At 40.3% G+C, this 16,850-nt stretch overlaps 1 protein-coding gene across 1 annotated transcript; it reads left to right on the forward strand.

The window, feature by feature from the left end:
• The first annotated feature begins 3,600 nt into the window (after positions 1 to 3,600).
• elovl5 (ELOVL fatty acid elongase 5) lies at positions 3,601 to 16,707 on the forward strand. The gene is made up of 8 exons (XM_029765385.1): positions 3,601 to 3,803; positions 5,550 to 5,614; positions 6,301 to 6,488; positions 8,830 to 8,907; positions 9,635 to 9,806; positions 13,368 to 13,492; positions 13,979 to 14,113; positions 14,288 to 16,707. Exons 2-8 carry the CDS (start codon positions 5,557 to 5,559, stop codon positions 14,414 to 14,416), a joined length of 885 nt encoding a protein of 294 aa, XP_029621245.1. The 5' UTR covers positions 3,601 to 3,803; positions 5,550 to 5,556; the 3' UTR covers positions 14,417 to 16,707.
• Positions 16,708 to 16,850: the final 143 nt, after the last annotated feature.

Genomic DNA, 16,850 nt, shown 5'->3' on the forward strand with positions numbered 1-16,850 from the left:
TTTCGCTTGGTTACATGGTTCTTTGTTATGCTCTTCAACCGATTGTTGCCTGCGCGACTAGCATCACTACTCTGGACGGTTCTGACTTAGAATATGTAGACAACTACAAATACCTAGGTGTCTGATTAGACTGTAAACTCTCCTTCCAGACTCACATTAAGCATCTCCAATCCGAAATTTAAATCTAGAATTGGCTTCCTATTTCGCAACAAAGCCTCCTTCACTCATGCTGCCAAACATCCTCGTAAAACTGACTACTGATCCTTGACTTCGGCGATGTCATTAACAAAATAGCCTCCAACACTCTACTCAACAAATTGGATGCAGTCTATCACAGTGCCATCCGTTTTGCCACCAAAGCCCCATATACTACCCACCACTGCGACCTGTATGCTCTCGTTGGCTGGCCCTCACTACATATTCATCGCCAAACCCACTGGCTCCAGGTCATCTATAAGTCTGCTAGGTAAAGCCCCGCCTTCTCAGGCCACTGGTCACTATAGCAACACCCACCCATTGCACGCGCTCCAGCAGGTATATTTCACTGGTCACCCCCAAAGCCAACACTTCCTTTGGCTGCCAATGACTGTAACGAATTGCAAAAATCACTTCAGCCGGAGTCTTATTTCTCCCTCTAACTTTAAGCATCAGCTGTGAGAGCAGCTTACAGACCACTGTACCTGTACACAGCCCATCTGTAAAATGGTACATCCCCATGTTATTTATCTTCTTGCTCTTTTGCACTCCAGTATCTCGACTTGCACATCATCATCTGCACATCGATCACTCCAGTGTTAATGCTAAATTTTAATTATTTCGCCTCTATGGCCTATTTATTGCCTTACCTCCTTACTCTTCTACATTTGCACACACTGTACATAGATTTATCTATTGTTATTGACTGTACATTTGTTTCTGTGTAACTCTGTGTTGTTTTTGTCACACTGCTTTGCTTTATCTTGGCCAGGTCGCAGTTGTAAATGAGAACTTGTTCTCAACTGGCCTACCTGGTTAAATAAAGGGGAAACAAAATAATAATAATCTCTAGATAATATGCTCAATGTGGAGTGAGACCTTTAGTCCACTAGAGGCTGCCGGTGACATATACATAATGTACATGACTATAATGTGGTCAAATGGACAATATGGAAAAGGAAAGTTGGACAGTTGTACAACTGAATGCCTTCAACTGAAATGTGTCTTCCGCATTTAACCCAACCCCTCTGAATCAGAGAGGTGTGGGGATCGACTTAATCAACATCCACGTCTTTGGCGCCCGGGGAACAGTGAGTTAACTGCCTTGCTCGGGGGCAGAACGACAGATTTTTACCTTGTCAGCTCAGGAATTCTATCCAGCAACCTTTCGGTTACTGGCCCAACGCTCTAACCACCTGCTGCCCCATTATGGAGATGTGTTCATTTGGAGCTTTATGCCAATCTTTTCAACGTAAACCTCGTTGATGATAGATTAACATATTAAGGATGGATGCATTAACAATATAGTCCATTTACATCAAGGGTGGAAAACACATTCCATGGAGGGCCTAGTGTCTGCGGGTTTTCCTTTTTTCTTTTCAACCTGGTGGGGGCAGTTCCTTACTAATCAGTGACCATTAATTCAAATCAAGTACAAGAGTAGAGCATGAACCTGCAGACACTCGGCCCTCCATGAAATGTATTTGACACCTGTGATTTACATAGTACCTCCAAGAGAACCTCACGTACATGACAAATCAGTGCAAATGTAAAGAACATGGTGTTCCAAGCTCTAAAAATGTAGGCCTACACTTGGTTAGTGTCAAAATGACAACCTATTAATCGGATTAGTCTTGTTCAGCAAGTCATCCTAGCAGAGTGCCAATGTTCAACTTTAACATCATCTGACCAAGGCCATATCTTCCCTTGCCAAAATGTTCAAAGATGCTGAAATGTGTTGTAAGGCAAGCAGTTAAAACTTTTTTCAGGCTTCGAAGTCTCCACAGAGTAGGCTAACTAGGCTATGGTTTGTTGCAGCAATTGGACAGTTGTACATTTGATGTGTATAAGCCATATATATAAAACATACAGTTTGAAAAGAAAAATGTATTTATGTTTAGTTCCCTACACACTAGAGTTTGACATTCTGCCTCACTATAAGACAACACATACCGGTGTGGTGATACTGATGGATTGTTGAGACTGGATTTCTGTTTACATAGTAGGTTAGGAGAATTGACATGGCAGGTTAAGATAATTAACGTAGCAGGTTAGGAGAATGAGGTTAAGGTTAGCAAAAGAGTTGGGGTTAGGCCAAACTAAAATGCTACGGTTGTCAACAACTCTTATCCCCGACGCGACAACTAGATGGCGCTGTACTAGTATCCACAACCGTACAGACTGTCCCTCAAAAATCCACCAGTATCATAACACAGGTTACTGAGCTCTGCTCTGTGTAGCCATGTGAGTGATGCAGTGATTTGATTGGTCTCCACTGACGAGAAATGAATGGGGTGACATCGGCTTGCTAACTGATTTATTAACCGGTTGTGAGTAATGCACTGATTTGATTGGTCTCTCCACTGATGCGAAATTAATGGGGTGACATCGGCTTGCTTACCGACTTGCTATCTGGGACGCATTCAGCAGTGTTGAAGGTTTTGGAACGTTCAGATAGAAATATGCTAAAATATAGCTCAAACATGCCTCTCTGGCATATATAAGGAATCACATCGGCTCTAGTCATGGCATTTCTATCTGCAACGTTCGAGAACGTTTGGCAACTGAACATGGCCTAGATTGCAATTATACACGCACCGCGTTCAACCAGTTAGCACGTCGGAAATTCCCGTGAACGCAGCATTGGGCACGTTTTCTTGTCACTTTCTCCAAATCCAGCATGTCACATATACTATAATAAAACCTCACGAGTAACCTTGTCCCGACTACAATGCACATCCCGGGTGTCTGTAGCCCAGGCAAAATGTAAGAGTGCACAAATATTATTAAGCACATTGGCTAAAAGAGAATAGCTCTTTGGTATACGTAAATGCGCAGTTGTGCATTTAAAACTTGCCTCTACAACCAAGATTTTCACTACTCAGCAAACCATGCAGTTTATTAGGCTACAGATGAAATAATGCTAAACTTTACAGGGTGGAGACACTGCACGGTGATGAGTTTGATGCTCATTTGCAATAAATGATGATCAATGCTTGACCGCTCCATAATAATCTCATCATGTAGCTACCCGCACAGCCTACAAGCACTGTAGCTGTTGGCTAGAGCGCACATGACAAGACCAGAGTAGACTGGCACATTTGCTATTTAATGCAAGAGATTTTGTCACAAAACAATCGGTAGAGTTGGAAATGCTATAAACACATTGAATTTAAGAGAAACGGTACATGTTGTGTGCACTATGTCATCACGCACTGGTTTTTATTTGCAACAAGTCGGTTTGGTGGAAAAACAATTGGTAGGAAATGCCCACCTTTTCTTTATCCCGGTTTTAAAATATTCACATGAAAATTTGTCGCCAATTGAATGGAAACCTTGTTTAAGTGGGACGCCAACATCAGCAGACGGTCAAATCACCTTCTGGGTGATGATCACTACCAATGAGGTAGGCCATTAGGGAGGCTGATAGCCAATTATCTACCATCTGAAGATGATAGCCTAATAGCTAGATCTCGTCACTTATGACGCTCTGGACAATTTGCCATATAGACTGAGTTCATGTGTTTCTCCCGCTGTTTCCACTGACCGACGAGGCTGCACATTTGTGCTTTGGGACCTGGGCAGGCAAGATTACGCATCCTCCAGAGGTACGTTTTATGAGCTAGAATGTGGTTGGAAATAAGATAGTCTTAGTTTTTTTTTGAGCTGTGGAAATGCTTTATCAGTATTTAGCATACATAATTGATATACTTGATAATCTACTTTTAGCAGCGATTTCATACTATTTCATGTCTCGCTAGCTAGATCATCTATGTAGGCTATATAAAACAATTGATCCTGAATCGGTGACCTCTGTGATGCGAACGATTGCGATTGTTGTTTGCGATATGTGTGCGATAAGAGTTAGGCTAATGATTTAGACATTTTACTTTTCGTTAACGACATAATTATAATATAGGATTTGTCTACAAGACTGAACTTAGACAGTAGCCTAGTGTCGTAGCCTGCATCCTGATCCAGCACAGCAGCCATAGGCTATCTAACTTGCCTGCTATATATAATAAATTATAGCACTATTTGGCTATGATGCGCTCTCTCTCTCTCTCTCTTTAGTTTTTTTTTGCATTGTTTTTATTAGAAAACTTTAACGACATGTTTATGTGCTGGTTAGATCTGATCAAAGGACAACATTTTGAGACAAGTCAGTTATAACTACAAGTCATCACTCACAATAAAGAGAGAAGTAATTGACCTCTATTGACCCAGAAATGATCTTACAAGAATAATGTAAATGTTTGTATTTCTGTGCGTTTGGGACTGCTTGAGCAGCTACTTAATAATTATAAAGGAAATATCTGAATGATAAAAAAAAATGTCAAAGCGTTCTTAACAGAGTTGGGGTCAATTCAATTTCAATTCAGGAAGTACACTGAAATTCTAATTCAAATTCTCTTCAATGCTTTTCCATGAGGAAAATTTGGAATTAGAATTTTGTTTACATTCATAATTAACTGGAATGAACTATTGCATTGGGCCAATAGTCAGGATTATAGCTCAAGCCTTAACCTTCTGAATTAACTTTATAGTTTGCCTAAGCCGTAAGTAGACAGGCATCTTTGCACGTTCCTTCAGTCCAAAAGTGGTTTTATTGTGAAGTCATGTGACAATGACTGTACCTCTGCTACAATGAACCAAGCTTTGATTTCCCTTCAGCTGCTTTATGGAATTAAACAGACATACATATTTTGTCAACACAGTTAAGCTGATTTGTGCCGTCACTCAACAGCAGTGCTGCTTGAGTATGGTATTTTTTAAATATCTAAATCAGGGTTCCCCAACTGGCGGCCCACAGGCCGATTTTGGCCCGCAGGGGATTTTATTTAGCCCCCAAGTTTCTGAGCAAAAAAAATATATAGATATTGTGAGTGATGACTTGTAGTTTTTTATATATATGTAAATATATATATATATAAATTATTATTTTATTGTTGGACATAAAAGTCTGTAAAAACACCAGCAAATCCGCTCCAAGTGATTTTAATTTTGGAAATCTGTTCCAAAGTACTCCCACTCATAATGGAGAGATATACAGTATGTGATCATATACAGATCTAAGCAAGGTTTAAAATTATTCTGTTTTAGTTCAATATTATATCCGTTTGGGCTTCTTGCGGTCAATTTGCAGTTGACAAATTATTTGCAATTATGTTTTCCGACCCCCTGACCATCCACTCAAGAAAAAAATCGTCCCCCGGCCGAATCTAGTTGATGATCCCTGACCTAAGTGGCTGTAGTTTACCATACATTTCAGTCTATCAGAGTGTATACTGTAACTATGGCTCTGGTGATAAGCTGCAATGTGTGACTAGGTACTCTCTCATCTGTCTATTCAGGTTAGAAATGGAGGCTTTTAATCGTAAACTAAACACGTACATAGACTCATGGATGGGTCCCAGAGGTAAGTGTTATTACTGTTGCATAACTGTAGATTCAATTACAGTATAATAATTAGCATATGAATAAATGCTTAGTTATGGACTATTGACATAAAATGATTCATCACCATATATCTCCTTAAATGTTTGCCTTATGTGTTAATACATGGTCCTCCAGTGGAATGCACCAGGTCTTTTTGCACCTCCATGATTCTAGCATAACCTTTCCAGGAGTTAAACAAACATGCTTTGGTAGTCACTGCCAATTCTCACTCAAACTGTGTTGTGTTCTCTTTCCCTCTCCAAGCAATATGCCCGCCCTGCAGTGTAGCTACAGATGTAGGATCTTAATTTGATCACTTTTCTGTTGCTGATGAGCTTTGTGATTTACATAAATTCACTGAAAACCCACACTAACACACGGTTATATAAACACTATTGCACTTTTCATGTAGCCTACTTATGGCCAGCTAATAGCCTAACCACCGATTAAGCAACATTATATACTAAATGTTGAAATCCTGTTAATGCAGGATTATTTTGCTGTGAACAGCATAGGTCAAATTAAGATCCTACATCTGTGCCCCTCTCTACGCTCAGTGCTATCGCACTGGTTCAGGGGATACAGTAAATATGGGAATAAGGTTCCGAAAAAAAGGGAACATTCTACTGTATGTTGTAATACCAGGCTGTTGTCTATGTATTTCAGATGAACGGGTACAGGGATGGCTGCTGCTAGACAACTACCCTCCAACCTTTGCACTAACACTCATGTACTTGCTGATCGTATGGCTGGGGCCCAAGTACATGAGACACAGACAGCCAGTGTCTTGCCAGGGCCTCCTGGTGCTCTACAATCTGGCCCTCACTCTATTATCTTTCTATATGTTCTATGAGGTAGGCAGGCTGCACCTGAAGGTGGTGTTGGTATCATGGCAGTGCAACACTGCTGGCGGATGAGGGGAAGTGAGAGGATCGGGTGACTGGTAGAAGTGGCTAAAGGATTCTGTGAGGATGAGGGAAACTGTGATGTTTGATTCGGATTAGACACAAATGGCTTCTTGCACTGAAGCCACTCCGAGACACAATGCTGTGGGGGAGTGAGTGGGCCACAGCTGGTCTCTGACAGGATTGTTGTTAACACAAACAAATCTCTCACCCAACCTCAACACAGCCCTCAATTGTTTTCTGAAAACCTGCTACTATTATTAGAATGTTTGAAGTTCCAACGTCTAATTCTGAAACGGTTGACAGTATATACTGATGAACTGTCTGTATCCTCAGTGGATATCTAGGCTAGTAGTTGATAGCATTATCCCTAATTGTTGTATAGTGTAATGAGACGGGAGAGAGAGTGAGCTGCCAATGCTTTCTGTAGTGTAATCAGTTGTGGTAGTAAATATGTCAACATAGTGTAAAATAAATATAGTGTAATATGACATTATCTAAATGTCATGAGCTAGTTATACTGATGCCGAGAGACAAAGTCTGTTCACCGTGCACCTATAAGTCTAAAGTCTTTTCTGTCTCCCCACCCTGGCCAAATGGGCTCAATTCTGTCTGCAGTGCATAACCCCTCAAATAATTGGCTGTGCCCATGCTGTGTAAATCATTAAACTCGCTCGTTCTGACTTTACCCCTGCTTTAGGGTGAACTTTTAGCCCTCATAAATCAATGCCACACGATTCCAATTAAAGTACAAAGCAGTTGCTTGCTGTTTTCCCATGTCTATGGCACTTATAGAAATTGTATTTTAAAAATGTTATTGGTGTGGCTTGATTTAACATGTGTTTTAAATAGCCATGCTGAATAGCAAAATAACCAAGGGCATTGGCCTGATGGGTTTGTAGGTTCGTTAAGTTACTGTGGATGCAAGCTGGCCACAATAAAGGCTTTAGGTTTAGAAACAGATCCTGAGCTCACTCTGCATTTTAGATAGTCAATATCGATTGGAATGCGCTGGATCTTAAGCTAATTAAATCAGGTTTTTCTGCAGGAAACTGCGTCTTCACTAATATCACCAATCAGCACTGTTCCACCCAAATCTATATGAACATTTAGCCCATATGTCCTTTGTTTTGAGTTACATAATACGAATAAAGACCATTTAATAGAAGTGTATTAGTAATAAATGGTGTATTATAACTCAAGGGACATAGCCTAGCCTGCAGCATATTGTTGTTAATAATCGTGCTGTTAACACAGTAAAAATGTCAAAGCAGCAGCACATTTAAAACAACAAAAGGCATGACAGTTGTATTGTTGAATGATTAGACACTCTCTGTGTAGAGACTTTTGGGTTGTTTTTCAATGGGTCCTCTGCATGTTTCGGGATTACCCAGTTGAGTAGTGGAGCACATCTTCCAATCCCAGGCCTGTCCTTGTTCTGCTTTCATACCCATGGCCACATGCAGGGCAGTCACTCTCCTGGTGCCACAATCATCGGATCATGCCACTGTATGTCTCGAAGTCATCAACGTAATTAGATCTCTGCTTTGCACTGCTTTTCTACCATCCTGTTCTGGAATGGGTCCTGTCTCGAGCCAAATGCGCTAAAATCCTGTGGGAAAGCTTAATGTTCCTCAGAATCATGTTTTATTCAGTTGAACATAACCAGGGGGGTAATTCTGACCATGGGTTCTGCTCTGAGTTTGAGGTCATATTGAGCACAAAACACTTCAAGCTGAACCTGAATCTTGGTATGTCTTTAGATGCTTTACATTTAACTCCTTGTTTTTGTCAGTTATTCAAGGCAGTGGTGGATAAAGGCAGAGCTATTTCCATCCATCCCAAATTAGATGAAACGTGTGAACAAGGGCTCTGTATAAAAACGGTGACATCACTGGCCTGCTCAATAACAAACAATACAGGGACCCAATGTTGCAGTGGCAACAAAAAGGATAATGATATTATCTCTGGTAAAGGAGACTAAATGGAGAGGACAAACTCTGGGATATAATTTTGTCCACTACTTCCTCTTTCCACTCCTGCAGCAAGTATGTGAAGCTAGCATCCTAAATGCCAATGTAAACAGTTTTACAATCAGCTTTTGGGTGGGAGAAAGCAAATTGATGTTGCACGTGATTTTAAATGTGGATCTTGTGACACTTGCAATACAATAATGAAATACATTTGATATTACAAGGGCAGTGCAGTATTTGGGTGATTCAAGTTATTTGAAGATGTCAAAAACATGACAATCTATGTGTTTCTACATCACCGTGTGGTCTGTCTCCAGATGGTGTCTGCTGTGTGGCAAGGGGGTTATAACTTCTACTGCCAAGACACACACAGTGCGGGAGAAACAGATACCAAGGTAAGACTGTCTTACTCAATATCACTATATGTCACCCCTCTGTTTTATATAAAATTATATATAAGTGAACAATCTGTGTTAGGTTCAAAATATGGACTGTATATGGGTAACAAATGCTTCGTCACCAGACACCAGCTGGACTTCACCCTGTCACTCATTCCCTTTATGATATTTCCAGATCAATATGTACTTTGTTCTCTCCAGCTATTTTTGTCATGGTGGCTTCCAATTCTATTGGTACAATTTATGTCAGACAGTACCTGCAAATCCTAACAGATAAGCCACAGGGTCAGACAGCCAGTCTATTTAATCTGTACTGCTGTGTCATCAGTAGTTACTCTCTGTAATGTCCCTTGGGAACATTGAACACTGAGAGGAAACTTGTTCTCACTGACATGTGCGATTGGATTGCAGTTCTGCGCTGATTAAATCATGTAAACGTGTCCCTGCTGTTACAGCAGTGAATTAACTTATTTTTCACTTTGTCCTTAATAGATATTTCATAGGCCTGTACGTGCAGACGACCATCTTTGTTTCTCAAAACATTTCACTTTTTTGGTCAAATTATTTGCACTGGCCAGACCTCATTAGGTAAAATAGAAATCTTCCGATGTATGCCTCTCAGGAGGAACACTGCGTGTGTCCTTGCAGGAAAGGGAACTACTAGAAAATGCATCGTGTTGCTTGAAAGCTTGCCTCTTCTTCTTCTATTTTTATCTCGTCTCAGATCATAAATGTGCTGTGGTGGTACTACTTCTCCAAAGTCATAGAGTTTATGGACACCTTCTTCTTCATCCTACGGAAGAACAACCATCAGATCACGTTTCTGCACATCTACCACCACGCTAGCATGCTCAACATCTGGTGGTTCGTCATGAACTGGGTGCCCTGTGGTCACTGTGAGTGTTCGAACTCAAAATTCCCTTTCTATCCTCAACACTGTGGTCACTGTCAGTGTTTTCAAATCAAATACATCTTTATTGGTCACATACACATTGTTAGCAGATGTTAATGCGAATGTAGCGAAATGCTTGTGCTTCTAGTTCCGACAGTGCAGTAATATCTAACAAGTAATCTAACAAATTCACAACAACTACCTTATGCACACAAATGTAAAGGGATGAATAAGAATATGTACATATACATATATGGATGATCGATGGCCGTGCGGCATAGGCAAGATGCAGTAGATGGTATAGAATACAGTATATACAGTTGAAGTCGGAAGTACACTTAGGTTGGAGTCCATTAAAACTCGTTTTTCAACCACTCCACAAATTTCTTGTTAACAAACTATAGTTTTGGCAAGTCAGTTAGGACATCTACTTTGTGCATGACACAAGTCATTTTTCCAACAATTGTTTACAGACAGATTATTTTACTTATAATTCACTGTATCACAATTCCAGTGGGTCAGAAGTTTACATACACTAAGTTGACTGTGCCGATAAACAGCTTTGAAAATTCCCGAAAATGATGTCATGGCTTTAGAAGCTTCTGATAGGCTAATTTGAGTCAATTGGAGGTGTACCTGTGGATGTATTTCAAGGCCTACCTTCAAACTCAGTGCCTCTTTGCATGATATCATGGGAAAATCAAAAGAAATCAGCCAAGACCTCAGAAAAAAAATTGTAGGCCTCCACAAGTCTGGTTCATCCTTGGGACAAACAATAGTACGCAAGTATAAACAACATGGGACCACGCAGCCGTCATACCTCTCAGGAAGGAGGCGCGTTCTATCTCCTGGAGATGAATGTACTTTGGTGCGAAAAGTGCAAATCAATCCCAGAACAACAGCAAAGGACCTTGTAAAGATGCTGGAGGAAACAGTTACAAAAGTATCTATATCCACATTTAAACGTGTTCTATATCAACATAACCTGAAAGGCCGCTCAGCAAGGAAAAAGCCACTGCTCCAAAACAGCCATAAAAAAAGCCAGACTATGGTTTGCAACTACACATGGGGACAAAGATCGTACTTTTTGGAGAAATGTCCTCTGGTCTGATGAAACAAAAATAGAACTGTTTGGCCATAATGACCATCATTATGTTTGGAGGAAAAAGGGGGATGCTTGCAAGCTGAAGAACACCATCCCAACCATGAAGCACGGGGGTGGCAGCATCATGTTGTGGGGGTGCTTTGCTGCAGGAGGGACTGGTGCACTTCACAAAATAGATGGCATCATGAGGTAGGAAAATTATGTGGATATATTGAAGCAACATCTCAAGACATCAGTCAGGAAGTTGAAGCTGGGTCACAAATGGGTCTTCCAAATGGGCAATGACCCCAAGCATAATTCCAAAGTTGTGGCAAAATGGCTTAAGGACAACAAAGTCAAGGTATTGGAGTGGCCATCACAAAGCCCTGACCTCAATCCCATAGAAAACTTGTGAGCAGAACTGAAAAAGCGTGTGCGAGCAAGGAGGCCTACAAACCTGACAAACCTTACCTGTCAGGAGGAATGGGCCAAAATTCACCCAATTTATTGTGGGAAGCTTGTGGAAGGCTACCCGACACGTTTGACCCAAGTTAAACAATTTAAAAGCAATGCTACCAAATACTAATTGAGTGTATGTAAACTTCTGACCCACTGGGAAGGGATGAAAGAAATAAATGCTGAAATAAATCATACTATTATTCTGACATTTCACATTCTTAAAATAAAGTGGTGATGCTAACTGACCTAAGACAGGGCATTTTTACTAGGATTAAATGTCAGGAATTGTGAAACCGAGTTTAAATGTATTTGGCTAAGGTGTATGTAAACTTCCGACCTCAACTGTACATATGAGATGAGTAATGTAGGATATGTAGACATGATTAAAATGGCGTTATTTAAGTGACTAGTGTTACCTTTATTAAATCCATTTATTTCCTTTATTGAAGTGGCAAGCGATTTGAGTCTGTATGTTGGCAGCAGCCACTCTGTTAGTGATGGCTGTTTAACAGTCTGATGGCCTTGAGATAGAAGCTGTTTTTCAGACTCTCGGTCCCAGCTTTGATGCACCTGTACTGACCTCGCCTTCTGGATGATAGCGGGGTGAACAGGCAGTGGCTCAGATGGTTGTTGTCCTTGATGATCTTTTTGGCCTTCCTGTGACATCGGGTGGTGTAGGTGTCCTGGAGGGCAGTTAGTTTGCCCCCGGTGATGCGTTGTGCAGACCTCACTACCCTCTGGAGAGCCTTGCGGTTGTGGGCGGAGCAGTTGCTGTACCAGGCGGTGATACAGCCTGACAGGAGGCTCTTGATTGTGCATCTGTAAAAGTTTGTGTTTTTCGTGACAAGCATTTCTTCAGCCTCCTGCTGCGCCTTCTTCACCACATTGTCTGTGTGGGTGGACCATTTTAATTTGTCTGTGATGTGTACGCCGAGGAACTTTCCACCTTCTCTGCTACTGTCCCGTCAATGTGGATTGGGGATGCTACCTCTGCTGTTTCTTGAAGTCCTCGATCATCTCCTTTGTTTTGTTGACGTTGCGTGAGAGGTTATATTCCTAACACCACAGTCCGAGGGCCCTCACCTCCTCCCTGTAGGCCGTCTCGTCGTTGTTGTTAATCAGGACTACCGCTGTAGTGTCATCTGCAAACTTGATGATTGAGTTGGAGGCGTGCATGGCCACGCGGTCATGGGTGAACAGAGAGTACAGGAGGGGGCTGCGCCGAATACAACAGGTGTAGACCTTACTGTGAAATGCTTACTTACAAGCCCTTAACCAACAATGCAGTTGAATAAATATAGTTTTATTTACTAAATAAACTAAAGTTTTAAAAAAATCAAATCAAATCAAGAAGTAACACAAGAAAATGACATAACAATAACGAGGCTATATACAGGTGGTACCAGTACCGAGCCACAGAACCCTCTGGACAAGTTTTTCATGGAACCCAAAAGTGTTTTTACCTGGAACCAATAAGGGTTCTTCAGGGTTATCCTATGGGGACAGCCAAATAACCCTTTTAGGTTCTAGAAAGCACCTTTTTTTTCCCCTAAAAGTGTACTGTATATACATGGTATGTTATATTTTTAAGTAGCTATACAGGTGTTATAGATGACATGTTTGTCTTGAATTTATTCTGGGACTGAGATAAGTGACGTTGATCTGTTGTTAAATGGTAAAGGAATCAAGTGTGAATTGAACCTACTGCTATTTCGGGACTGCACAGCATGTATTTTTTCAGTGATGTACCATACACTCAACTCCTAATTGCTTTACCCTGACGGTGTGGCACACTGTGTCATAGAATAGGACACTGACCTACGTATTACAGCTCTCTGTGTTTTACAGTGGACTCTCTGAGAATGAACACCTCAGCTGCTTTCTACTGTATGCCATTGATGCGATTATTTCTTACTATTATAAAACAACAAGAATGGTAATTGCGTATTTCGCTGATGTCTTTGACCCTGCTACTGTACTCTAGATGATTCATCCACCCCCTCTCTCCTGTCTCTTCCTTAGCCTACTTTGGTGCCTCCCTCAACAGCTTCATCCATGTCCTGATGTACTCTTACTATGGGCTCTCTGCTGTCCCGGCCATACGGCCCTATCTATGGTGGAAGAAATACATCACACAAGGCCAGCTGGTGAGCCTGCATGTCCCTGTTTCAAACCTCAACTATGGACGTGAAATTCCATCTCTATCAACCATAGTGGAGGCTGCCGAAGGGAGAACGGCTCATAATAATGTCCGGAACGGAGCAAATGGAATGGCAACAAACACCTGTAAACCCTGTGTTTGATGTATTTGATACCATTCCACTGATTCCGCTCCGGTCATTACCACAAGCCTGTTCTCCCTAATTAAGGTGCCACCAACCCCCTGTGTCATCCAGTGTATAGCTCAGCCAATCTCAGGGTTTTAGTGAATGTGACAAAGGCCCTATGAGATGAAACAAAAACATGAACCATTGGTATAGATTGAAAGTGCAATATTTCCCCCATCCATTTAAGGTATTCTGTAGGCCATTTGATCAATGGTATTTATTTATGCATACTGTACGTGCATGTGCGTATTGATGTTGACTTAGTTTACAAACAATTAATTAGAGTTTTGTCTCATTCCTCTATAGATTCAATTCTTTTTGACCATGTACCAGACCATCTGTGCAGTCATTTGGCCATGTGGTTTCCCCAGAGGCTGGCTGTTTTTCCAAATATTCTATATGGCCTCGCTTATTGCCTTTTTCTCAAACTTCTACATTCAGGTGAGCAAATGTAAAACTATTGCATTAATTAGACATGATTTCAATTCATTATGGTGTTAAGTATTTTACACTGGTGGTGACGGGGTTAAATAAAACTGTGCATTGTTGTCTACAGTAGTGTTCTTCAGATTTTGAGCACATCCTAATGTGTTGACTTCTTCCCTCTGTTTTTAGACTTACAAGAAACACCGTGTTTCACAAAAGGAGTATCACCAGAATGTCTCTGTTGATTCACTGAATGGCCATGCAAATGGGGTGACACCCACGGAAACCATTACACACAGGAAAGTGCGGGTGGACTGAAGCTTGAATAACCTCACAATCCTAACTTTTGTGCATATCTATTATGTATGTAATATTGCTAGGAGAGATGTAGTATTTCTTATAAAGAAATGTATTAGAAGAGCATAGCTAGTTTATTCACAATATACAAAAAGCCATGTTTATCTGAAAGAGATTCCTAACGTTTTGCACACCGCAGCCTGTTATTATTCATATTGAATCGAAGTTCTTTACAGTTAAGTAACAAGGATAGCAGAGGGAGCACAGCACAGCCCCAGAGACCCACTTCAGTTTAATGCTGCACAAGATCTTCAACTATGTCTGGTGGGACATGGCTTTATTAAGCAACCTTGACCCATACAGAAATAACAATGTTTTCCATGTTTTAATTCACAACATATGCACTTGTCTACATGCTAGATTGTGTCCTGATTGGACAAATCACGACCAAATCTATTTTGGGGATTCCCTTGCGTAGAGACAACGCTGTCACAGTGTCAAATGTGTCCACTGAGTAACTTTAGAGAGGTTCACCTTCATTGTTTGCATTGTAAAGTTTAGTTTAAAACCAGTTGCAATAATAGATTTGTCTATTGTCTGTATCAGTTAAACAGGTTTGAAAAGTATTTGGCCATCAAATGGCACTGATCAGAACAATATGTGAACAACAAATACTATAAATTCACAATTTTATTTTAGGTCTTGCTTTAGATATTGCTGTTGTTGTAGCAATAGTTTACGTACAAGGACATTTTATGAGAGCCCTAATCTGTTGTGGACAGATGCAGGTAACATAAATCGAGCATCTGACTCAATTATGCGATTTTAGTTCTGGGTGGCCGTGACTATTCCTCTACGGTAGCAATTTAGTTTCTATCTAATCTTTTCCCAGTTGGAATATTTATTTCCTACTTTATTGCAACACATTATACAACAAAAAGCTAAAATCACACTGATAGTGTCATGGATTGTGTTAAAAGTAGATGAAGTATGTTGAAATAGTTAAATGTGTCTACTCAACCCTCAGAATTCAGCCCGATATGATATTACCGTATTAATGTATGCATGCATGACTGTAAGTCACTTTGTATAACAGCGTCTGCTAAATGGCTTATTATTATTATTATTATTATTATTATTATATGACATGTATTCTCATTATCTCTCTGAACCCAAAGTCACCATTTTACTGTCATCTGTATGCTTAGAATTTCAACCTCATCTCCATGGAATGCAGAAAACAATGAATACAATTATAAACTAAACTTAAACTCTATCATATTTAATATAGTTTATATATATATGTGCTGTGTTTTAAACCCATTCCTCCCTCTTACACTAGTGTTTGCCTCATTAGATTGAATCAGGATAAAAGTTACATCAAGCCATGATGTGACTATTGTGTTTTCTTCAAAGCGTTGCCTTAATAGATGTTGCTACCTATATGTTTAACTTGTTCCTTTCGTTATGGAATTGTATTGTAGTCCATGTATGCCTTAATTAGGAAATGCAGGGGCCAAATCGGCAACTTCTGTTGTAGAGATGTGTCTCGCAATGAAAGCCATTTAAAGCCACTTAGCACTGAAAAGTGGAAATGCTTCTCTATGGCTGCGTTTACACATGTATCCCAATGCAGATTTTTTTTCTTCACTAATTGGTCTTTTGACCAATTAGATCAGCTCAGAAGTAGATCTGATGTGATTGGTCAAAAGAGCAATTAGTGGAAAAAATATCAGAATTGGGTTGCCTGTTTAAACACAAGCTAAATCAACTGAAGGATGTAATCTACTGTTGAAATATGGTGAGATGAATGGTGTAATCAACTGTTGTAATTGTGGCCAGATAAATGATGCAGTTCTGGGTGTCCTTTGAAATGTGGTCCGATTAATTATGTAATCAACTGTTGTAAATGTGGTCAGATGAATGATGTCATCAACTGTTGAAATGTAGTCAGATGAATGACGTAATCAACTTTTGTAAATGTGGTCAGATGAATTATGTCATCAACTGTTGAAATGTGGTCAGATGAATGATGTAATCAACTTTTGTAAATGTGGTCAGATGAATTATGTCATCAACTGTTGAAATGTGGTCAGATGAATGCCGTTTTGAGAGAGAAACAGCAGGACACAACATTATTATGTCCTCACAATCTATGAATAGACTGCAAAATCAGATTTGTATCCACAGTAATCTGTAGAAATGTACTCAGCTTTCTAACAATGCAAGTGAAGCCAGCCTCGAAGCTGTTGCATTTGTAATGTCACTGAGATTGGAATTAATAAAAGCATTCATGCTTCCAGTGGATCTCCCATGATGTATTTCAGGCATCATTCTAGAATCTAGATGGAGCACTCTGATCAAGCCACAGCCATTACTGCTTCCTCATTAGCATCATCACCCTCAGGGCACATTGCAATTATCACTTACACGGATATTCCCTAGCTACAGTATC

Source organism: Salmo trutta, chromosome 10 (assembly GCF_901001165.1).
Source record: "Salmo trutta chromosome 10, fSalTru1.1, whole genome shotgun sequence".
Taxonomy (NCBI): domain Eukaryota; kingdom Metazoa; phylum Chordata; class Actinopteri; order Salmoniformes; family Salmonidae; genus Salmo; species Salmo trutta.